The sequence below is a fragment of the Monopterus albus genome, unplaced genomic scaffold, assembly GCF_001952655.1.
Source record: "Monopterus albus unplaced genomic scaffold, M_albus_1.0 scaffold194.1, whole genome shotgun sequence".
NCBI lineage: Eukaryota > Metazoa > Chordata > Actinopteri > Synbranchiformes > Synbranchidae > Monopterus > Monopterus albus.
In genome coordinates this window covers 1,176,035-1,198,196 of record NW_018128074.1, presented here as the reverse complement: position 1 = coordinate 1,198,196, position 22,162 = coordinate 1,176,035, and the positions used below count along the sequence as shown (strand labels likewise).

The window sequence follows — 22,162 nt, the reverse complement described above, 5'->3', positions numbered from 1 at the left end:
AACCACCACAGCACAGAAACGTTTCTAGAAGAAACATGCTCTGTATTGGCTTACGTGGCTCTGCAGGGTGATGTTCATACCACCCTGGCTGTGTGAAAGCAAGAGCACACAGCTGCAATGACTAGTCCAGTTGTTTGAAAGGAAAATAATCGGCGACCAGTTCAGCGATTGATTTGCAAGCAGAGATGCCAAACATTTGAGGGTTCAGGTTCTAAGATGTGAAAATTTGCTGCTTTTCTTTGTCAGAAATTGTGGTAATTTGAATATGTATCAGAGTTGAAACAAAAACAAATTAATTAATTTTTCAGAATGTCACACACTCAGTTTCTATCAAATGGCAGAATTCGCTGCTACTTATTACGGTAAACTGAATGTCTCTGGGTTTTAGAACAAGTTTTTTTTTGTGACTTGCAGCATTTTTTCTGAAATTTTATAAGCAAAGCAAGAAATTAATTATTCAACAGAAAAAAAAATAAAATTGTAATTCTCAGCTGTTATTTTTGTTCTGCTGAACAAAACAAGACATCTCATGTTCTGGGAAACTGATGAGCATTTTTTACTCATATAAACTGCAGGTCCACATGCAAAACTGCTGGTGTGGTCCTTTAAATCTCAGTGAGACTGGGCCCAACATTAGTTTGCATTTCTTTTTAATGTTTGATGTGATCTTGATGAATTGATGGAATTTGTAACTCAAGTAAAACATCAACAGTGCTCTAAGTTAGAAATGTATGCACACCTGTGCTTTTTAATGTCCAAATGGGTGTTTTTTTATTATCTTTTCTACAAGTTAAAATAGTGGTGCTGTGTTAGTTACGAGTCACTGTTAGTTTAGTATGGACTGTATCTGTTCACATGTTGTCCACATGCATGGTGCACACACCTACAGTGAAATCATACAGTCCTGATGTTGTCCGCTCCTTTACCTCACTGATTGTTTGGACTTACGTTTTCTGATGGTGCTAACTGTGCATAGCAGTTGATTTCTGTTTTTTTGTTTGTTTTTTTACCTGTATCCTTAATTGACAGCTAAAAGTGAACTTTTCTTGTAGGGTGTTCCTTTGTTGATTGTTTTAAAGAGAAACGGACATAGGGAATCATTAGAAATATTAGTGTGATATACAGTCCGTTTCCTTAGTGAACACAGTAAGTGCCAAGTTTGGACCCAATGAATAAACATGTAAGTGGGATTTTTACTTAATTGAACATTTACTTTCTATTTGGCCCTGACAAATTTGGAAATTAAAACATAAATAATTAAAATCTAATTTTGACTTTGTTTAGCTATGACCGATTAAACATTCATAGGAGAGAGTTCTCTAGATCCCCTTTTAAAAATCTATATAAATACATGTAACTATGTACCAAGCTAGTGATAATTTTGGCATTCGTGCTGCAGCATCAACTGATGAAATACAATTTATGATTCGTTTCTGTCTTGGGTTTTTTTGTATCATGCCATGGAGGTTACAACTGACAGGACCTAAAATATATTCTACCACAAGATGTCAACGGTGTTCACAGCTATGCTGCGCTAAATGATTTAGGACAAGCTGAGGGGATCTGGTTATATGTTAAGCCCGTGGGCCCCCTGTGAACCAACACCTGTCACAACTAGCTGTGTATGTTATTATGGAGGCAGTGGTGATGTTATTTAATTTCACCTGGATAATCCACCCTGTATCTGTGCCATTTCCAGGTAGTTCTGGGTACATAAACATAAAAATAAAACTTAAATACTGTACAAGGCTGTGGACTGGTTTGTTCCCCTGTAGACCCTCTTGGCTCCTCACGGTGGCACTATAATACTGCAGGCTGCTCCTAAACTTGGCATTTCAGGGATTTCCAGGAAATTCAGGTCCAACCTCATTGAGGCTCCTGACCATAGGTGTCTGTAGTGATCGCCAAATTAAACATGTTATTTATAGTCATTTAGCTTCTTTGAGTGTGGGGGTCTTGTAGTCTCTGTATGAGGGGGGCCCATAGTTTGTCCATGCTTGGGCAGAGGTGAACGGTAGAAAAATGACAGGCATTGTCCAATAAATAAGCGCTCACTCACAAACTGCAGATGAAATGTAAGACTATTACACCTTCAGGTAGCATTAACATGTCAGCTAGCTGGAATTTTATAAGCTTTTTATTTAAAATGTATACAAATTTATTTACATGGTGCTACAAAGAGTTAAAGATCACTTGGTCAAGGATGCTGTTTCCCAGGGTTTTGGTATCCTTTCCATCTGAGTAGGGGTGGGACTCTGGTTGCTTGGCCTTATGTCCAGTTTTATTGCTCCTGGCACTTCCTTACCCTCCTGAACCAGTCGCATCACCTCAGCAAATGAAAGCTTTGTTGCCTCCGTCTTTACTGTTTGGTTTTTACTGACACTAGAGTCTGAACCTGAAGGTGTATGCTGGCCCGGCTGCTCCACGCTGCAGCACATCCGTGTCACATGAGAAGAAGAGCTCCACTGTTTGTAGTCGAATCTGTCTATGGGCTCAACAAACCTGGTGATGACAGAGATGATTAATGGGGCTTGAAAGGGAATGACAAGTATTCACTTTGGTATCTTAACATTAACTGCAAATATTGTCAAACTATCGCATACTGTTTTGTAGTTAATGGTACTATAACGTGTAATATTGTTGATCACATGTTCTGTGTGAGAAAAAAAAACTAAACAGGAGTCTCAAATAAATATTACTGAATTTTAATAAGTTAGGTTTTGAATAACTCATGTAAATTCCTTTTATTTTGAATGTGATTTATTATTATTTGCATTTCATGTTAAATAGTTATTGCTGTGGCAGGTGAATTTTACTGCTGTAGATCAAATCTTGCATTTTACTTTTTTTAAGTACACGTAGCAGTTTGTGAAATGAGTAGCACAGAGAAATCATACAATAGGTTACATGCATCAAGAGAACTTTGATATTAAAAACAGAGCAGAACATTACAAAAGTGTGGGGTATGCTGGCGTTTCTACCACTTGAAGATAATATGTGGGAAAAGTCCAGAAGTTATTTTAAGCTACTAACAACCATTTATCGCACGGTCAGCTCACTTTTTACTTAAACCGATTTGGGCAAATGAGGCTGCACAGATGCCACAAACCTGTTATAGAAGACGAGTTTCATGTCTAGAAGTTTGGTTTCGTCCGTGCTGCTGTTGGACTGGTGTAAAACCTTCAGTCCATCCTGAAACCTCTTATCAGCCTCGAAATCATACGAGTCAAACCTCAAGAAAACAGCCTCCATCTCTGCTCTGGTGTACGTCTAATTTAATTGAGTCTCAGCTGATCTGAAAGACGGGTTTAACAGTAGAGAGGAACACTTCCGGCACATTCTTCTTCTGAGATGTATTGGCGGTTGGCAAACAACGAACTGGTACATTACCGCCACCAAGTGATAAGGAGTGAGGCTAGTATTAACAATAGTCTCAAAATATTTTCTCAGCATAGTCGTTCTAAAGTACTGAAACAAAAACTGGACACATCCATTCCCTTTTTACTAAATATATCGTTCCCTATTTTGAATAGCGTACTGTTAAATCCAGTATTTCCAAATGTCAATCTTAAGGAGTTGCCTTAAGGACCTTACGTTTTCATCTTATACCAAAGAAATTTGTATTCTTCGAATTTCCGCTTTGATTTGAAGTTATTGAAATATTAATAAATTCAAAGACAGTATAGAGGTTTGGTTCGACATTTTGTGAAACAATTCTTCGTTTTTTGTACAGAGTTAAATGAGAAGATGACCCCACTCTCCTTTTCACATGATAGCTATAAAGCTGTGTCCAACAGCTGCTAGCTTAGCTTAGCCTAGCTTAGCATAAAGACTGAAAACAAGTGGAAAACAGCTAGCCTAGCTCAGTCTGAAGGTAACAAAGTCTAAACCTCGTTACGTAGCATAGTGTAACCATGGACATCAGAACTTCAGCTGAACATTATTTGGACACCATGCAAGTATGCCAAGTTTTATGTATGGTTGTATAATGTGTATTTTAAACATTGTCTTTTGTATGAATTAAACTAAATATGTTTTGTGAGCTTTAGATGTGACAGTACTGGCAGGTTTTATGCTAAGCTAAAAATAATTCATTTATGCTAAGCTAAAGACTGCTGGTTCTAGCCGCACATTTGCCATACAGACATAAGAGTGGTATAAACTTTCCTATTCAAGGCTCAGCAATAACAAAATCACTGTCGAGGTCACTGTGACCTGGAGTTCATCCTATTCTTGTGAACCCAATATGTCAGGAACGCCTTGAGGGAATTTCTTCAAATTTGGCACAAGTGTCCACTTTTACTCAGTGATGAACTGATTAGATTTTGGCGGTCAAAGGTCAAAATCATTGACCTCATCTCTCTCTGTCCCATACCTGTGAACATGACTGGTGGAGGTATACAACCGTGACAAGTTTTTGCACTGCAGCAAATACATTTCTCAAAATGTGTCATTTATAATATTTGTAATGACAATGTTACACACATATGAAATCACAATTTTGCCTATTTTTGTATTTTAACAATTGTAGCAGAAGGACTATTCATGCATGTTATCTTTGTAAGTTGTTATTGGTTTACTGCACTGGACTGTTGTGTGTTTTTGCCACTGTTAATGTGAAACTGGGTTACAGTGAATCAAAATTACCCCACTAGGGAGTAACTCACATTGTTCTGTGTGTGTGATGTGAAACAGTAGAGGATGAACATGTGTGGTGAGCAGAAACGTGACACCGTGTGATTGTGTGACTCCTCCACTTGCCCCGTTGTTGACCACACCCGGCCAGTTGGCAGCCAGAGGAGAAAATCTGAGCTTCCATCTTACTCAGTGAGCTCAAATTTAATCTCCAGGTATGTCACACAGCTACAAATCAGAGCCCTACACAAAGTTTTGTCAGTGACAGTCAGGAGACAGGGGGTTGTGCTTCTAACAGGTGAGGAAATCTTATTAACTACTTAACTGTTTGTTTTTATTTTTTGAACGTGTGACGCAATATTCCGCAGTGCTCTCCTGAACAGGCTGATTAGCCCCACCACAGAGTAACTGCTTCCTACAACTTAAATAAAATCTACACATTTTAAGGGCTGAGGTGTGACTGTGAAGCAAGACACATGTAAAGAAATAAGACGACAATGAAGTGTAGGCCTATTGATCAGATGTTAGAAGTTTATTCAATAATACATGAGGCTATTCTCTACAAAATACTATAGAGACAATATATAATGACTTTGCAGCTCACAGTGTTAGTGCAAAATCAGTTTTACATGAAGCTCGGTTGTGAGAATATAAAATAAACTCATTTGTAAGATTGTAGGTTCTAGTAATTGAGAGTAATTTGCTAAAGGAGATCTAAAGATGGTTAATTGCATGAGAAGAAATATACATATCTATTGGTTTACTCACATCTCCCCTAAACATTGCTCACATAGTAACTGTACCAGTTCTCCTAGTAAAGAAGGGATTACATTTTAAATTCCTGTCCTGTGGATCTGACCACTTTCAGCTGTTACTCCTCCTCCCTTTCACTCACAGTAGGAGTCTGTAGCTGTGCTCACTGGAGGCGGGTATCTGTGTCGGTGGAGTTTGCCCTGGTTGGACATGTGTCTCTGGGTGGAGCGAGATGGACGAGCGAAGCAGAAGGTCAAGGTGCTGCTGGTGCTGTCATCGTAGTTCCTGTCCTGATTATAAGACAGAGAAACATACTTTTGAGAGGTAGATTAAAGAAATTTAGTATTTCAATAGAATACCAGATTGTGTTGCTGTTGTGATTTTCTTTTGACTGAATCAATTCAGCCCTGGAGCTCATGTCCAGTTTTAAATGAGTCTAAATGATTGTGTGTACCCAGAAATGGTGACTATCAGAACCATATTAAAGGTGACAGGTGGCGAACAGGTTATGCACCCTAACAGCTGACTTTGTGACTGTGATATACAGAAGTCAGTGATTGAATTGGTGGTTGGTGGTCAAAATGTCTTATGAGAAAAACGACTGTTGTGAAACATAGTATGCAATAGCATTAGAAGTGTGTGTGTAGATGGCCACTTTGTTTGTTACCCTCACCTCTGCTGTGATGATACTCCTGCTGTGCCTCGCACTGTGGTTCAGGATGCTGCCCCGCTCCTCTCTCTGGACTGCACTGATCTCCCTCTGCTTCATGAACCTCTGATTGACGATCCTGGTCACGCTGTCGTTCCTGTGCAGCGGGAGGATGGGAGGCCTCGTCGGAACACGTTCCAAGTTCTTCAGATTGCTCTTTGTCTTCTGTCCTGACCCTGGCTTCTCTGTCCGGCCACTCATCCTGCGCAGAAATTCTGTGACCAAACCGTAACGGTTGGTGCCTGCAGATTTGCCGGGAGGTTTGGCACTGCTCAGGGAGCTGTGGTTCTGTCCTGAACCTGCTCTGGGACTGGTTTGTTGGGCCCATGTTAGACCAGTGTGGCTCTGGTGATTCAGGTTCCACAGTGCTCGATCTCTAGAAAGGGATACAGAGGAGGAGGAGCTCAAATTTGTGGATGATGGGACAGAGGATGCACCAGGTGTAGAGTGTCTCCAATTCAGTTTAGGTGAGGAGGTGGAGCGAATGGGCCTCTCGACTCGAGCTGTTATTCCGTCCAGTGAGGTGGAGATATGGTGAGAGTGGGCAGATACTAAGGAAGAGGTCAGGACTCGGGGAGGGCTGTTTCTCACAGTGAAAGGCCCCTGAGTCCCATCTGTCTGCAGACCAACGCTCACCATCTGTGGCTTTATGTGGGTCTGAGTGCCTGAGCAGGCAACGTCCACCCACCGCTCCGTGAATCTACCTCTCTTCTCCTGTGAAATTCTGTGAAATGTCTGTCTCCAGCTGGCTGTCATTTCCTTCATGTCATCACTCAGGTTAGCAGAGGGGCCCAGACAGAGCAGAGATAGGGAGGTTAGCGGAGTGTACCGGGAAGACGAAGTGTTGACAGACTCTGTCTCTGCAGTGTGGCTTTGCTTCAGGTGAGCTAGTTGGACTCTGCGAGCTGACGGGGGGCTGTAGTAGATGCGGAAGGCCGACTTCTCCGGGGCAGTGTGGCTTCTCTCCATGGACATCTGCTCGAAGTCAAGATCAGGGAAGCTAAGTGGCATGATTAGATGGTCCCACGTCTTAACAGGGTTGTCTCGGTCCAGCTGGGCAGCCTCCTGACTCAGATAGCACCAGTTCCTCTTCTTAGAGCTGTGTGGAGAAAACTGTTGTCGTTTTTTCCCTTTTGAGCTGCAGATTCTATGGAAACAGCAGAAAGTACATGAGTTATGACTTCAGTGAGCTCATGGACAAGAAGGACAAGATGAATGTTTGTGGAAAACACTGACCTGTCAGCTTCACACTTCTGTTCATCACCAAATATACCACTAATAGCTCGCTGAAAAAAGAGTCAGAAAACATGTTACTAGATGTTACATTTAGCTTCTGGTGGTTTTTAGCCATAATAGTAGCATGGATTTGTCACCTGAGCCACAACTTTGGCCCAGAATAAAATACGTCAAAAACTAGTGAATGTATTGCCATGAAATTTGGAAAGACAAATTTTAATAACTTTTTTTAGCCCTGTTATCTAGTCAAAGTTTAATTATTATTATTGTAATTATGGTACCCTTACGTTTTTGAGAGCTGTTTAAAAAAAACAACTAACTCTTTTCTTTTTCTTTGTATTTTTTTGTACTAGGTTTTTTGTCCCAGACAAGTCTGTGGTGTAATCTAAGAACTAAATTGCATCTAATTTCAGGTCTGTGTGTGTGTTACCCCCAAAAGCTGGGCTCAGCTGCACACGCACAAGGTGCGGAGCAGAGATGCAAAAGCAGAACAGCGTGTGCTTTGGCTGCATTTAAACAAAATTCTTCCTGCGGGGTTATGTGGAGGTGTGGCTGTGTGTATTTGTGCTTTTGAACATTACCACCACAAAACAATTAGAAAATAACTTTTTATTTCTGATTCACTGCTTTGTCTTTGCTAACACTGCTCTCTCTCTTCATTCACTTGCTAGCTCACTCAACCACGGCTCCCTCTCTCTCTTTCACTCTGTCACAACGATAAAAAGAACAGCTCTCGAGTATGACTCGGATACCTTCATTTGTAAAAAAGAGCCACTGAAAAAAAATTGGTTTGTGGAGAGGATGTGGAAGGTGAAGGCCAAGTATCTCAAACTCAACAAGGACGGCTGCCAAACTTTTAATTGTTAACTCTGATTCGTGACATTGGCATGTTAGGATTAGCGCTGTCACTGTGAAATGTCAGCATGCTGATGTTAGCATTTAACTCAAAGCACCACTGTGTGTTTGCACAGCCTAACAGAGCCACTAACGCTGCTAAAGACTCTTTTGTTGTGTTTTAGAGTGAAACTAAATCCTCCTCTGAGGAAAGGATGGGGATAAGAAGTCAGCAGAGTAAGAAGTAAAAAAAAACATTAAAGAAATAAATCTGCTCCTTGTAAAGCAGATCTTGAATCACGATGTGCAAAGGACACACCAGCCGTTCAGTGGCAATGGCTCAACTGATAGATTACATTTCTTATCTGATGTACATTAAAAGTTTCTATTTGCGTTTGTAGATAAAGTGAGTCTGACACGCACTTCCCCATGTTTGGACAAAGCAGAGAATCTGTGTGTTTTCATGGATCAGATCTGAACATGCCTGCCCTGCTTGGCTGCAGCCCCTACAAGAGATTAGCCCAAATACACTGGCATGAGTCTTTTCATGATGCCTGTCAAACTGAGAGCCAGGAGGATGTGTGGCCAGGGAGACAAATCATCAGCAGGACTTCCCGCTGTATCGCGCAGCCTCGCACACAACAGTGAACGCAGGCCTGAAGGGTAAACGCTATCCTTACCTCAGCTGCCATTCCGGACATGAGCTTGGCTTCACTGTCAAATTCAACCTGCTCATCCTGAAGCTCTGCACTGAGGTCTTGCAACAACCCTCGCAGCACGAACATGGTTTTGTCTTTACCCTGAATAATATATATATTTTTAAAGCCAGATATAATTAAATGTTCCAGAATTGTACCTTAGCATTAAAAACAACTGATTGATTTAAAGAACAATGTGATAAAAAGCCCAGAAACACAAGTTTATTTGAAACAGTAAATGATCAGCATCTTAAATGTTACCTCTTTTTCTTGCAGGTCAGGTCCTTTAACGTGACACCACTGATGGAGGATCCACAGAATCTGCAAAGAAAGCTGCATTTTTGGGTTCCTGCAGCTGTGGATGGGGTCACACGGAAAGGAAGCAGCTTGTCTTGTTGCTCTCTCCTCAACCTCTGTGGCACAGAGGTCTTCAACAAACTCCTGCTTACTTGGTGACTCTTTGAGATTAAGACTATCTGTGATATGATGCACACCATCTCCAGAGAAGAAGGAGAAAGTGTCAGAATCACAAACATGTCTGTCCCCATGAAGAGACTTTTTACCTAAATCTTGTCTTGTTAAAAGCTTCTCCACCCTCCCAATGAAAGCCAACAGCATGGCCTGCAGAAGCTCCATAGCCTCGTTTAAAGGTCCTGGTAGGATTATCTTCTGTGACCTGGCTTTCGAATTCACCTCTGTTGGAGAGGTAAACGCACATGAGAGAGATGAACAGTGCCCATTTTTTGGTGGTGTGGTCAGGAGCTGTATGGCTGCATGCACAATGCAGGAATGATCTCTGAGAGCTAGAAGAGTTTCATAGTCTTTCACAGTCATTCCTTTGAGACCTTGGTGAGGTTTTTTGTTGTTCTCACCATCCTGACTGTCTGAAGGGTCCCACTCACCATCTACAGCACCTTCTTGAGTAATAGGACAAGCAGTACTCATCCCTTCAGTCTGCAATTGGCTGCAAAGCAAAGATGTCTCAACACTTTTACCTTTTACCGATTCCTCCTTCGAACCAGGCTCAAAAGCCGTGCATCCCATGTTTAAACTTTCCTCTATTCCCTCCCTGTCCTTCAGGGGTGTAGAAGCTGACACGTTGTTCTTCAAAACATCCTGATTATCTTGTTCTTCTTCTTCCACTCCTCCTATTTTCTCCCTCAGCTCACTCATTTCTGCTCTCAGTCCGCGGTTCTCCACCTCCAGTTCAACAATGCGCCGGCTCAGGAGTGTCGCCTCTTCTTCCACCAGTTTCAAGTGAACTTTGACCTCCGCCTCTCTGGTGTGGGTGAAGTTGTACTTGCCTTCAGGTGACTGAGTGGCGTCTATGTCGCCGTAGGCTGATTGGTATTTGGCCAGCTCTTCGCGCATGCCCTCGCTCTCTGATACCAACTCGGTGAGCTTCTTGCACATGAGAGCTAATTCCTCTTTGGCAAAGTGCAGTTGGCACTTGAGGTCGGCACTGTCATCCTTTTGGCAAACAAACAACAACGGTCATAATCAGGACTATTGCAACATGCAGATTCTCATGGATGCAGCCAGTATTTGAATCATGAATATATCAAACCTCAATATGTTGAGAGAGCCTCTTCTCAGCCTTACTGGCTGTTGATCTAATGCTTTTCTTCTTCAGAGAGCACTGAGGAATAAAAACAATGCAGAGTTTTCGAGGGTGCAATAAATACATATATACACACACAGATGGAATTAGCCCTATCTCACAATGGTGAAGAATCCCTTAAAAAATTCCTGGATCTGGACAATGATATGGATCAGCACTAAAATCCAGTGGGTTGTTCCATGGGCTATACCCTGCCTCTTAAAAAAATCAAAATCAAAATCCAATGATTACTTTTTGAGTTATGCTGTGAAAAAACCAACAAATGCCCATAAAAACACACAGCTTTTGTCTTTTTACAGAGCTTCACTTCTGATTCCCTTATTTTTTCAGGCATGTACAGCTATACCATGAACTAACAGTACTGTTTTGCCATTCAAGTCAAGACAGGGTCACTGACAGCCCTGCAACACTGTGAGTGTCTGAAACGTTCATCCTCCTTCACGTCTATCTAGACTGTTTTGTACTCCTAGATTAGGTAATCTAAGAAGATTTCCTTGTTGGGATCAAAGGGACTAGCAGCTGTTTCAGATGAGTGGACCAGACTGACCCCATGCCAAAGCGCAGAATCCTGGATTAAACTGAGCACATGGCACGAGAGTGAACAACCTTTGTCAAAGGAGGCACAGAGGCAGGTGGGTTTGCAAGGGTAAAAGGTGGACTGGCAACTCAGTCGCTGTGAGGCCACTGTGGCCACCATTTGATAAAAGTGTACAGTGATGGGTGCAGGTCAGTATGTCAGCACACAAACACTGTCCTTTTTAAATGCCATAATACACAGTGATCCAGATTTAGTCTAGCTTAATAGAAGCAGAAAGCGAGAGAGAGAGAGCAAATCTATTTTTGTAATCTCTCACCCCCATGCTCACTTGTTAGCACCCTCTATCCCTTTTCTCTGTCCTCAGCTGAAGACATCAGCTGTGCCTGGAGCATACCAGGCTGCTTCACCCCACCCTGCCCGGCACCACGCAGCTGCTGGCTGAGCCCTCCACTCGTATCATTGATCTGGACCAGGGTCATGTGTCACCTGACATCAGTTAAAGAGGGGTGACAGGGACAACTGGCTGGGATGGGTGCAGCTGTGTGGGGTAACAGAGAGGAGGATTCCTGTGCAGAGGGATGGAGGTTTATGGAGCATGTCTGTAGTTTAGACTGCATACAGTAGTAAGACCCAATCCCTGCCACACATTTTATCACATTTACAAATATTCTATGTTGAATAAAAGGGTATCTGCAGGTCTCGAAATGTTTTTAAAAGCATTTAATTCTGTACATATTGGACCAAAACCATATTTCAAACTCATATCTTGCTCTTGTCTTAAACTCAGATTTAAGGTGGGCACAGACAACATTCAGCAGATCAGTGTGAAAAAAGCCTTCTGGTGCCAAACATTCATCTTTCTGCACAGTGAAGCTCAAGCATTTAAAAAGGTGAAGTAACAATAAGCAAAATAACTTGAGTTTGAAGGGGGCTTTTAATATAAAATGTTCAGCTTTAATGTCGCACCTCTCTGGCTTTCTCCACTTCAGCCTGTAAGACCTGCTTGGCCACTTCCAGTTCCTGTGTCTTCCCACGCAGCACCTCATTCTCCCACTCCAACTGGGAATTCTTCTTCTGCACCACTTCCAGCTCATTGAACAGCCGGAGGGACACGCTCTTTGCAACCTGTAAGCAAAGCAAAGAGCAAGGTTATTGTAGTTCCAGTCAGGGACGGTTTATGAGACATTGGGCCCCTGGGCACAGACGGAAATTGTTAGAGCAGTTTGCCATATGAGGGGCCGAGGCTGCTGTGAGTCTTACACCACCACACACACCCTGGTTCACAGAGTCTGGCTGCCACCACAGAGTCTCATTGTAACAGTAGAGTTATTGACCTGCCATGATTCTGATAAACAATTGTTATTATTATTCTGTTTCCTTCTCATGGAGAACATAATTAAACTGTTAAAAGTGCAGTATAAAGAGGATGCATGATGAAGATGCTGCGACCTACTGAAATGTTTGTGGGGTGGACAAACAGCAGGGCGTACTTTACAGCACAGCAGACAGTCATGATTCAGGGTGCTGCCAACTGAGTACAGTCCTTCAGTGTGCTTGCACAAGTCGATTGCTGTTTAGTGTACTGAAATGAGACAAAGCTTTGTGGGACTAACAAAGACTGTTCACATGTCTGCAGCTGGAAGTGGTTCAGTCAAAAGCCAGCGAAAAAGCTTTGAATGTTTGCTGGTGGTGAGTGTTATGTTAACAAGCCTAAAATGTTATGTTAACTCACACAAAGGAAGGAGGAGATGATGAATTTCTGACCTTGATATCATGCTCCATACTCCTGACCAGCTCCCCGTCCACCTGTCCCGTCTGAGCCACACGGATGCTGTGGCGCTCGGCCTTGCGGAGGCGGTACTGCAGGATGCGACATGTCTTGTTGGCCTGCTCCAGCTGCAGCCGCAGCTCCTGTAGCTGGTAGACCTCCTCCTCCTGGAAAAGGTCTCGCATTTCCAGCATCTCACAGCGAAGTTCCTCCACCTCATCCTGGGACAATCAACACAGAAATGCAAAAATCATTCATTGTACAAGGAGGGTAAACCAAGGAAAGGGTAAGGATAAAATTAAACGTCAAGGAACCTTTCTACTTAGAAGAATGTGTCTTGGTTGGTTATTTATTTCCAGGATTTAATTACTGAGTTCCAGTTTGGAAAAGTGCTAAATCAACATCTTACTGCATCCATCCAGTTTTTCAAAATCAAGCAGAGAAGGGTCCCACACTTCAGCTTCTTGAATATGACAATTTTATTTTTCCTTGTTTAAAATTATAATGAAGTGAGCAATTTTCAGCCATAAAAACAAACCTAAGAAGAAAACTCTGGGCTGTTTATCTGCACATTACATACTTTAAGTATCCAGATTATGAAACCTTAGAAACCTTAACTTAAAGGTTGGAATTCTATATTTGTCATTTTTACAGTATGTTTTTTTTTCATTGCCTATAAAGCAATATGAAGTCTTATAAATACAAATGAGGGCACAGTCACCACCACGGTAACAAATGAGGGCTCAGTACGACTCACCCGAAAGTATTTGAAACTCAAGTCAAGAACTATTTAGTAAAAACTGGGGTGGGTTTGTTTGGTTTGTCATGTTTCTCATAAATGTTTCGTCTTGTGATTTTTCTTCCAATAAGTTTCTTCCAACAGTTATCAAGTGAACAGAATTAAAAGTGCAGATTCAACAAACTGAATTTTGGATAATTAAACTTACTTTCAAATACTCGTTCTCTGACCTCAAATCGTCCACCTCTCTGACAAGATCTTCGGTTGACTCCCACATCATAAGCTTCATAAAGGCCCCTGAGGAGTTAAATAAACTGAGAGCCCCTCCAGCACAGGTATCTCTGGCTGCCTTTGCGCAGGCTTTGCCGTCGCCTGTCCCCTCACTGTTGTGGCTCACATAAGCTCCTCCGTCTGTCCAGCTTAAATCGTTGTCACTGCTCGGAGATTCGAGTTTGTTCCTCTCCGAGGGGCAATCGGATATTTCTGAGCTACTGTCTGAGGAGGAGAGTTTCCCAGACATGCAGCCGGAGTCTTTGCTCAGATCCTCTGACGCGTTGCTGGCATCGGACAGTTTCCTCTGCGCGCCGGGGCTCCGCTGGCTCTCTGTGGTGGCGCCGGTTGAGCGTTTCCCCAGACGCTTTCCCTGCAGTCCTGTCGATTTCACCTCCTTCCCAGACAGTGTCTCCTTGGAGTAGGAACCACTCTGGGCACTGGACGGATTCTTTTTCTTCTGGACAGAAACCTGCTGGTGCGTCCTGGACTGTTTCTGGCTCCGGAGCGCATGTTTTGCGCTCTTGTCTCTATCTCTGTTCATCACGACTGTTTTTTCTCTCTGGTCTTGTTCCCCTTTGTTTCTGGTTGAAAAAAAATACCAAGCAAACAGTTCTTAATTCAAGATTATCACGATGTTTTCACAAATGTGCTAACGCAGTCAGCAGTTCACAGCTCGCTGGCTGAAGACATCCTTCCTATTGCTCTCCATCCCGACGACTGACACTTTGCCATAATAATGCCTGCAGAGAGAGAGAGAGAGAGAGAGAGAGAGAGGGCAGTGACCAGCACTGTCTGACTAAGGTTGTTTAACAATGATTTCCGGTCATCTTTTCCAAAATAAAACCCTGCTATCAACCCTTGATGAAAAAACTGTTTCTTGTCTCTGAAATGCTTGTACTGTCTTGTTTTTTGGGTATTCTCGATTAGTTTTTAAGACGCGCCGCACGGAGCGGCAGCGAGTTCCAGTAGCTCTGTCCTCTTTTGTGTTTTTTCCTTTCTGTTTTTTTTTTCTTTCTTATGGTGTCTTGTTGCTTGCTCTCTGTTGTTTTTTGTCCCTTACTGCTGCTGGAACTCTGGAATTTCCCCACTGTGGGATCAGTAAAGTTCTACCCTACCCTACCCTGGTCGATAGCCTTTAGAAATAGGCTACAAGAGTATTTTCACCAACTTGAAGTATCAAAAGTACTTGTCCTGCAGAAAGAAATGCCCCTGTTAGTGATATTATATAGGCTTACCACTTATTATATTGTTATTACTGATGCATCATTCTGACATAGAGCGTTTGACCTGCGGGCTGCGATCTAATTGGCTGACCGGGCATGTCAATCATACTGTTTTTGTCGCTCACTTCCGCCCATCTTCTGAGGCTGTCATCTGTTTACAGTGTTTAATTTAGCAGCGCTTCAGTTTCATCTTAAATTACAGGTATGTTTAATTGGATTACCTTTGTGGCCGTGTTGGTATTTGTTTATCACTGACCGTGTTAGCTAATCTCTGCTGCCCACTCAGCATCTCACGGTTTAACTTAGTGCAGCAGCGATGCTCAGGGCTAGTTAGCTAATGACATAGCTAACTAATAGGCTATCTGAGGCTGTAGGGAACAGAACTATTGACAGCGAGCTAACAAGCTGTTACCGTGTTATTCATAGTATGCACTAGATAATGTTTAGGATTAATGACCACGTACAGCTGCCTTGCTCGGTGTAACGAGCCGTCTGTGTTGCAGGTAGTGTGTTTGGCTGTGTGTGATGCTTGGAGAGACGCAGGGCTGCAGAGACAGGCCAGTGGTGGAAACATGACTTCTGAGTAACACCGAGTTACTTTCTCTGCTCAGTATGAACAATGAAGAGGAATTCTACGACGCTGAGACAGGTGACACAAGCTGGCAGGGGTCTCATGTTGTTAAAAGTACTTGCTTCTTAGTGCCCAGTTTAATGAACAGTGTCTTTACCTTCTTCACCCTCCTCCTGCTTCCATCAGGGCTGGAGTCGGATGATTCCTGTGAGGTCAGTTTTAAAGATGCCCTGGTGTTTGACAGCAAGCAGGTGACTGATGGCAGTGCCACACGGGAGAATGACGTGTGGGAGCGCAGGTGATAAATCATGCAGAAGTGTGGGGGGCTTGTATGTACAGTCAGTTAATGCAAACAATAGAATACATTACGTTTTGTTGACTTTGAAGTGAAATGAACACAACACCTACAAACCCTACTCTTAAAACTTTATGATATCACTCAATAACTATGGGTTCCTCAAAGCATCTGACTGAGGATCAGAAATTAATCAAAGTGGTGCCTCCTAAGTAGTGGAAGCTATAAAAAAAAGACATCAAAGCACTTACATCTTGAAATTTTGACTGTTTGAAACGTCATTAAGAAATGGCAGGGACCTGTGGAAGTCAAGACCTGGAAGCTAAAGAAAACATTCAGATAAAACTGCACATCTGGTGGGCAGGAAGACAAACAAAACTCCTATATGGCTGCAGAGTAGCTGCAGGAGGGTTTATAACTGACACAGGAGTGGTGGTACACTGTTCAGGCTTAAAGAACACACAGGGTCTATGTTGGAAGAGTCACCAGTGATGAAAATGTTTGTCTGAATCATGACTAGAAGGACTTTTCACTGCTACAGAAAGTGTCTGCCAGCCAAGATATAGTACTAATGTAGTAAATGGATGATGTTTGAATAAAGAGTAACATTTTAATGTTTGTTTTTGCTGCAGGGGTTGAATTTATGTGTTCTCACTTCAAAAATCGAGAATATGTCATTTAACCAATGTCACCACATGATCATGTCCGCATGGCTTTAGCTGAGGGGTTTGAGAGTCTTATCACACATGCTTTCACGTGTGTTATCAGGCCAGTAGAGCCACATTTTTAGCCAGATTAGCCGGGGATCTCCTCCTCTGCAGAGCATTTAAAGTCAGTGTAGCTTCAGTCCATCATCTGACATCTTTAGCTGTAAAATTTCTACTCTTAATATCCAGCTGTTAACAGATACACTGTCAGAAGTTTTGCCTGATTTCAGAGTTTTTAAATCCTATTGGGTCCAAATGTGTATCACCAGAAAAGTCCTGCCCGCCGCAATGATCTCCAGAAGCAGTTTCAGTATCTGGAGCATATTGAAGAAATGCATCGGCATGGTGAGTCCTACCTGCTCCCTAAGAAGACAGAGAGAACAGAAAGCTACTATGCAAAGCTGTAGCGTGCATTTTCTTGAATAATGCATTAAATGATATTTCTTCTTTGCACTGCATGGTTACAAGATCAGTCACAACAGAACTCTTTGCTCTCATCTCTGCTCAGATTGCTGTAATTGGTTTGGGCAGTGCTTTTTTTTTGCCATCTGAATACAATGAAAGCAAAAGTCCTGTTTTCTCCTTCCTACTCTTTAAGGGGAGTTTGGTTTCTTAGAAACTACATAACAAAATGCATGAGCTGTTGGAGTAAGGTGTTTTGTACAACAGCACTGTGTCATCCTTTAGAGTCCAATATAAAACTTGTCTCTATTTGTTGCTGTTAATATTCTGATTGTTTTTTTTTTCTTTTACTTAATTGTTGTGATTAAAAAATAAGAATTTTAAAATGTTTTGTGGTTATTACAGGAGCTGTCCAAAATAGTGATGCCAGTTGTGTTTAATGAGCCGCTGAGTTTGCTCCAGAGGATCTCGGAGTACATGGAATGCACACACTTGATCTACAAAGCCTGCGGTTTATCGGATTCTGTAGATCGTATGCAGGTAGCGATAAGAGATGACACTGATGTTATTATGTAACATTGTTCTAAACACACTTGGACAGATCGGTGTAACAGATCTTACACTCTTACCAAATCATAAGAGATTCAGTGACCTGAAACATACAAGAAACACAAGCTGCAGATCCTCACAAGCCACAATACAGAGTGTTTGATATTTTTTGCTCAAACAAAATGTTAATTTCCTGTCTAGATGAGCTGACCTGATTCACTGCATGTCTCTGTTCCAGGTTGTTGCTGCGTTTGCTGTTTCAACAGTAGCGTCTCAGTGGGAAAGGACTGGAAAACCATTTAATCCTTTACTGGGGGAGACGTATGAACTCATCAGGTATTAGAGAAGACTGTTGACAAAAGCCTGTGGAAGCTTAAATTGCAGTTTTGCCTTGTTAATAAAAATGATTTTGTTTCATTTATGGGAGTTTTAAAATGTTTGTTGTTAAGAGAGGAAGAGGGTTATAGATGGATCACGGAGCAGGTGAGCCATCACCCCCCTGTCAGTGCCTTCCATGCAGAGTCTCTGAAGCAAGAGTTTGAGCTTCATGGCTCCATGTGCCCGAAACTCAAGTTCTGGGGGAAAAGTGTGGAGGTTCAGCCCAGAGGCACCATGACACTGGAGTTACTCAAGTGAGTACTTGTATAGATTTCTACATGCTCACACTCTTTGTTGTTGTTGTTTTCCTTTTAACAATATGTATATTTTTTTATTTGACCAGCATTTGCATTTTTGGACACTTTGTATGTTCTTGGCTTTTCTTACAATGTTTTTATTGCTCACTCAGAGATTCATACCCAAACTGTAGATCAACTTAATTTTGCATTAACATGTGAACATTCTAGTGGGCATCAACATACAATAGCCCAGTGGTCTTTAAAGGAATAGTTCAGCATTTTAGCAAATATGCTTCCTTGTCAAGAGTTGGATGAGAGGTTCAAACAGCACTCTATTTGTTTACCAGCAGCTGGTTAGCTTAGCTTAGCACAAAGACTAGACATAGGGAAACAGCAAGCCCAGGCTCTGTCTGCAAGTAGCAAAACCCACTTACCAGCACCTCTGAGGCTCAGTATTAAACACATTATATGCTGTTTGTTTATTCCATAAAAAAGCTGAAGTGTAAAATTTATAGTTTGCATTTTTTGTGGACTTTTGTGCAAGTGTTAATTAGTGAGCTTTGAGGGAGTTAGGTGGGTTTTGTTACCTTCAGACAGAGCTACGCTAGCTGTTTCCCCTTGTTTTCAGTCTTTATGATAAGCTAACTGCTGGCTCCGTTTTATATTAATGGACTGATATCACAGCGGTACTGATCTTCTCATCTAAGTCTCTAGTCCCCAGAATGTTGGTGTAAGCGTAAGGATGCTGTGATTTTCTTACAGACATAAAGAAGTGTACACATGGACATATCCAAAGTCATGTGTGCATAATGTCATCTTGGGAAAACTCTGGATCGAGCAATATGGAACTATGGAAATAGTCAACCACAGGTAGAGTGACAGATACTTTACTGGAAGCACTGTTCAGACCAATGCTTATTGATTGATGTATATTATTTATTTTTTTTGCATTTAATTCCTCAGCACAGGACATAAGTGCATATTGAACTTCAAACCATGTGGCATGTTTGGGAAAGAGCTGCACAACGTAGAAGGTCATATCCAAGACAAAAGGCAAGACCATGACCAGGGCGCTACTGTGAATAGCTGGTGGTTGTGGTTCGTTTTCTCTAAACTAAATTTGAGGTCTCTGCCGTTGAACCAGTAAGAAGAATCAACAGGTGATCTATGGGAAGTGGACAGAGTGCATGTACAGTGTGGACCCCAAGGTTTATGAAGTTTACAAGAAGACAGGGGGAGACTCAGAAAAGCTGAGACAGGTGAGTGATGCACAGATGTGACTGATGGACTGACTGACATCTGTGGGTCTACCAAGATTAAACGCTGCCTGGAGTTTGTCCTACATTCATCATAGACATTTTATTTATCTTCCAGCATGAAGTAATCTGAATTTTACTCATCGCTCTAAAATGGTTTTCTCAAATGGTATCTCTTCCTTTTACAATATCTTGCAGTGGCTTTAGAAGATAAGGTAAAAGTGTGTTCTCTGTGCTACTGCTGTTGTCTAGTTATGTTCAAAGTGTAATGCACGATTACATCATTGCCAGCACTAATCCATAATGTCTTGTAATGACATGCATTGTTGCTTGAAAGAAGTGTTGAATTTGTGGCGACTGTAGTTCTGTGAATCACCTGTTTGCTGATGTACTGGACATACTGCGAATTTTAGCTAGTTATAAAGTCTTATAATGGTATTTATCTTTGTGTGTGTGTGTGTGTGTGTGTGTGTGTGTGTGTGTGTGTGTGTAGGAACATAGTTATGAAGGTCAGGAGGCAGATGATATGCCAGAAGTTAAAGAGTCTGTGACTGTGATACCAGGAAGTGCCTTACTGTGGAGGATAACACCGCGGCCCGCCCACTCAGCACAGGTCACTCACAAACACACACATTTGTTTTCATTCCTCGTGCATGCTTACCCCATTGACTTGCATTAAATTCTTATAGACACACAAACACAAAGCTTAACCTAACAAGTCATCATGCTGATGTCAGGCTAAAATGATCCTGTTAATTTGGTTCTTTAAAAGTTTCCTCCTGGGTTTCCTCCTGTGTAGATGTATAACTTCACCAGCTTTGCCATAACACTAAACGAGCTGGAGCCTGACATGGAGAGAATACTGGCCCCAACAGACTGTCGGCTAAGGCCCGACATCAGGGCCATGGAAAATGGAGACATAGGTAACAGCAGCCTCACTTAACAGGAGGATTTTGACTTTTATAGATGCAGAGAAAAGCCAGAATCGTCTCACATGATTCAGTAGTGACTTCTTCCTTCATATCTTTCTGTTTTATAGACACAGCAAATTCAGAAAAAGAGCGGTGGTAGAGGAGAAACAAAGGGCTGCACGCAGGCAACGCTCCCAGAATCAGGAGGAGTGGTCGACCAGGTGTGTGTTTGTGAAAGGTTTTTTATTTTAATTATGTTACAATTTTGTAAGAAACACAAGCTGAAGCTTCTGGCATTACAAACAGGTCATGTGTGCTTTGTCTCTTTAGGTGGTTCCAGCTGGGCATAAACCCTCATACAGGAGCAGAAGACTGGCTGTACACAGGTGGATACTTTGACAGGAATTACACCGACTGTCCCGACATTTATTGACACATGGGGTGCACAGTTTGAAGCTTTCTTTTGTCTCAGCGTCTAGTAGTTGTGTCTGTGGTGTTCTTAATCAATGAAAAGCTGATATCAAAATGCTGTCAGACAGTTGATCAAATTACCTGCAAATGACTGTGAACGTTCTCCACAGGAAAAAAAAAATGGAATACGAATGTAAATTTTAGAATTTACTTCTATTTTAGTTGGCACTACACTTCCCTACAATGTCACAAGTACGATTATTTTCTGTGAATAGAGACATACAGTAGAAACAACAGCTGCTTATAATCATGTTTAATGCCACATTAAACAAATATTGTTGGTACATTATATTGTTGTCCATTGTAACATAGATAATGTGCATAATAAGTGGTGCATGCATTGTCACCAGGATGATTATTTATACAAGACAAAGCCATAAAACCTTTTTCTGCATATATTAATTATATATATGCTGGATACAGAGAATCTCGGTTTAAAGCAGAGGGTTTTCAAAGCACCAGAAATGTGGTGATTATTAAGCACGTTCTTAATTAGAAGGTGTTGCAAAGCTGTGTCACATTGATTCCTGATCACTGCCATTGTCTTGACACATGGACAGGTTGTCCTGATTGTTTGTATCCTGTTCGAGGTCCAAAGTTTTTGGACACAGTAGTGACAAATGAGACAGGACGTTCTAAGCGTCATGAACCTATGCAAACTGACCCAGGCCATCTGCCCTCTAGAAATACGAAGAACAAAAAACTCTTGATTCCTCTTCAATCCAGAAGCCGATGTGCGCTTCAGACATTACAAAGGCATAATATAACCCTTACATACATATTGTAGAGCAGAGCCTTTTGTTTCCAAGCACTAACCGTGTATTAAACTGCACATTTGACTGCTCACAGTACTATGCACATATCTTATAGTGAAATGTCTGACATTGTCTTCTGCCAGCTGCTCTCGGCTTTACTCTGAATTCAAAGCACTTTGTGATGCCTGCAGATTCAGTCTGATGGTTCTTCTGATCTCACGCTCTCTGCACGCTCTTTTTTGTCTAGCATCCATTTCAAAATGTTTACATTGTATGTTCATTGATCACTGTTTATCTTCTCTTCTTGCTGTTACCATACACCACCATATGCATACAAGGCATACTTAAAAAATAAATTATGGACAGCTGAAGTTATTGGCTTTGTCATTGTTTGAACTATCAGATTTTGCTTTTAGTATCAGTTTTACATGTAAACAGCATCTTTATGACAGGGGTTTGTGTTTTCTTTAGGGCCCCCAATTGAAAAGAAACAATGAAAAGCAAGTAGTAACAGATTGACATGATACAACATGTGATGAGGTGTAACAAGTTGACAGACTGGGTCATAGGTAAATCGACTAGTTGATCATCAGAAAAATAA

At 41.8% G+C, this 22,162-nt stretch overlaps 3 protein-coding genes and 2 long non-coding RNA genes across 11 annotated transcripts; 3 read left to right on the top strand and 2 right to left on the bottom strand.

Moving 5' to 3' along the window:
* Positions 1-2,122: 2,122 nt before the first annotated feature.
* Positions 2,123-3,348, bottom strand: LOC109970301 (uncharacterized). Its single transcript, XM_020617778.1, has 2 exons — positions 3,110-3,348; positions 2,123-2,502 (listed from the first exon to the last, which is right to left on the bottom strand). The coding sequence occupies exons 1-2, from the start codon at positions 3,250-3,252 to the stop codon at positions 2,190-2,192; spliced, it is 456 nt and encodes a 151-aa protein (XP_020473434.1). The 5' UTR covers positions 3,253-3,348; the 3' UTR covers positions 2,123-2,189.
* Positions 3,349-3,462: 114 nt separating this feature from the next.
* Positions 3,463-9,224, top strand: LOC109970303 (uncharacterized). Of its 3 annotated transcripts, none has more exons than XR_002276399.1 (3): positions 3,463-3,959; positions 4,696-4,850; positions 9,142-9,224. It is a non-coding gene; the product is annotated as an uncharacterized LOC109970303 (long non-coding RNA). The 3 variants fall into 3 exon arrangements; XR_002276398.1 differs by lacking the exon at positions 9,142-9,224 and adding an exon at positions 5,536-5,969; XR_002276400.1 differs by lacking the exon at positions 9,142-9,224 and adding an exon at positions 5,533-5,589.
* LOC109970299 (uncharacterized) lies at positions 4,844-14,778 on the bottom strand. The gene is made up of 9 exons (XM_020617776.1): positions 13,740-14,778; positions 12,789-13,013; positions 11,991-12,149; positions 10,433-10,504; positions 9,127-10,335; positions 8,848-8,967; positions 7,334-7,383; positions 6,062-7,244; positions 4,844-5,678 (listed from the first exon to the last, which is right to left on the bottom strand). Exons 1-9 carry the CDS (start codon positions 14,343-14,345, stop codon positions 5,523-5,525), a joined length of 3,780 nt encoding a protein of 1,259 aa, XP_020473432.1. The 5' UTR covers positions 14,346-14,778; the 3' UTR covers positions 4,844-5,522.
* LOC109970302 (uncharacterized) lies at positions 9,499-12,907 on the top strand. 5 transcript variants are annotated; one of them, XR_002276395.1, is made up of 7 exons: positions 9,499-9,571; positions 10,817-11,118; positions 11,389-11,647; positions 11,812-11,914; positions 12,014-12,151; positions 12,661-12,713; positions 12,819-12,907. It is a non-coding gene; the product is annotated as an uncharacterized LOC109970302 (long non-coding RNA). The 5 variants fall into 5 exon arrangements; XR_002276394.1 differs by lacking the exon at positions 9,499-9,571 and adding an exon at positions 10,185-10,261; XR_002276396.1 differs by lacking the exon at positions 9,499-9,571 and having other exon boundaries at positions 10,568-10,897; positions 10,996-11,118.
* Positions 12,982-21,924, top strand: LOC109970300 (oxysterol-binding protein-related protein 2-like). The gene is given in 15 exon segments (XM_020617777.1): positions 12,982-13,078; positions 15,531-15,676; positions 15,785-15,896; positions 16,870-16,945; positions 17,408-17,542; positions 17,790-17,887; positions 18,001-18,183; positions 18,931-19,038; positions 19,132-19,221; positions 19,313-19,427; positions 19,918-20,037; positions 20,224-20,347; positions 20,464-20,489; positions 20,492-20,556; positions 20,666-21,924. Coding segments are annotated over 14 exon segments (1,392 nt in total). The 5' UTR covers positions 12,982-13,078; positions 15,531-15,639; the 3' UTR covers positions 20,769-21,924.
* The last annotated feature ends 238 nt before the right edge of the window (positions 21,925-22,162 follow it).

Excerpts from the sequence above, each read along its gene's own strand:
- LOC109970301 (XM_020617778.1), bottom strand. The coding sequence starts at position 3,252 with ATGGAGGCTGTTTTCTTGAGGTTTGACTCGTATGATTTCGAGGCTGAT. Across the intron at positions 2,503-3,109 it reads AAACTCGTCTTCTATAACAG|GTTTGTTGAGCCCATAGACA; the intron begins GTTTGTGGCATC and ends TGTCATCACCAG.
- LOC109970299 (XM_020617776.1), bottom strand. The coding sequence starts at position 14,345 with ATGAACAGAGATAGAGACAAGAGCGCAAAACATGCGCTCCGGAGCCAG. Across the intron at positions 13,014-13,739 it reads CAGAGAACGAGTATTTGAAA|GATGAGGTGGAGGAACTTCG; the intron begins GTAAGTTTAATT and ends TGATTGTCCCAG. Across the intron at positions 7,384-8,847 it reads TGTCCGGAATGGCAGCTGAG|CGAGCTATTAGTGGTATATT; the intron begins GTAAGGATAGCG and ends CTCTTTTTTCAG.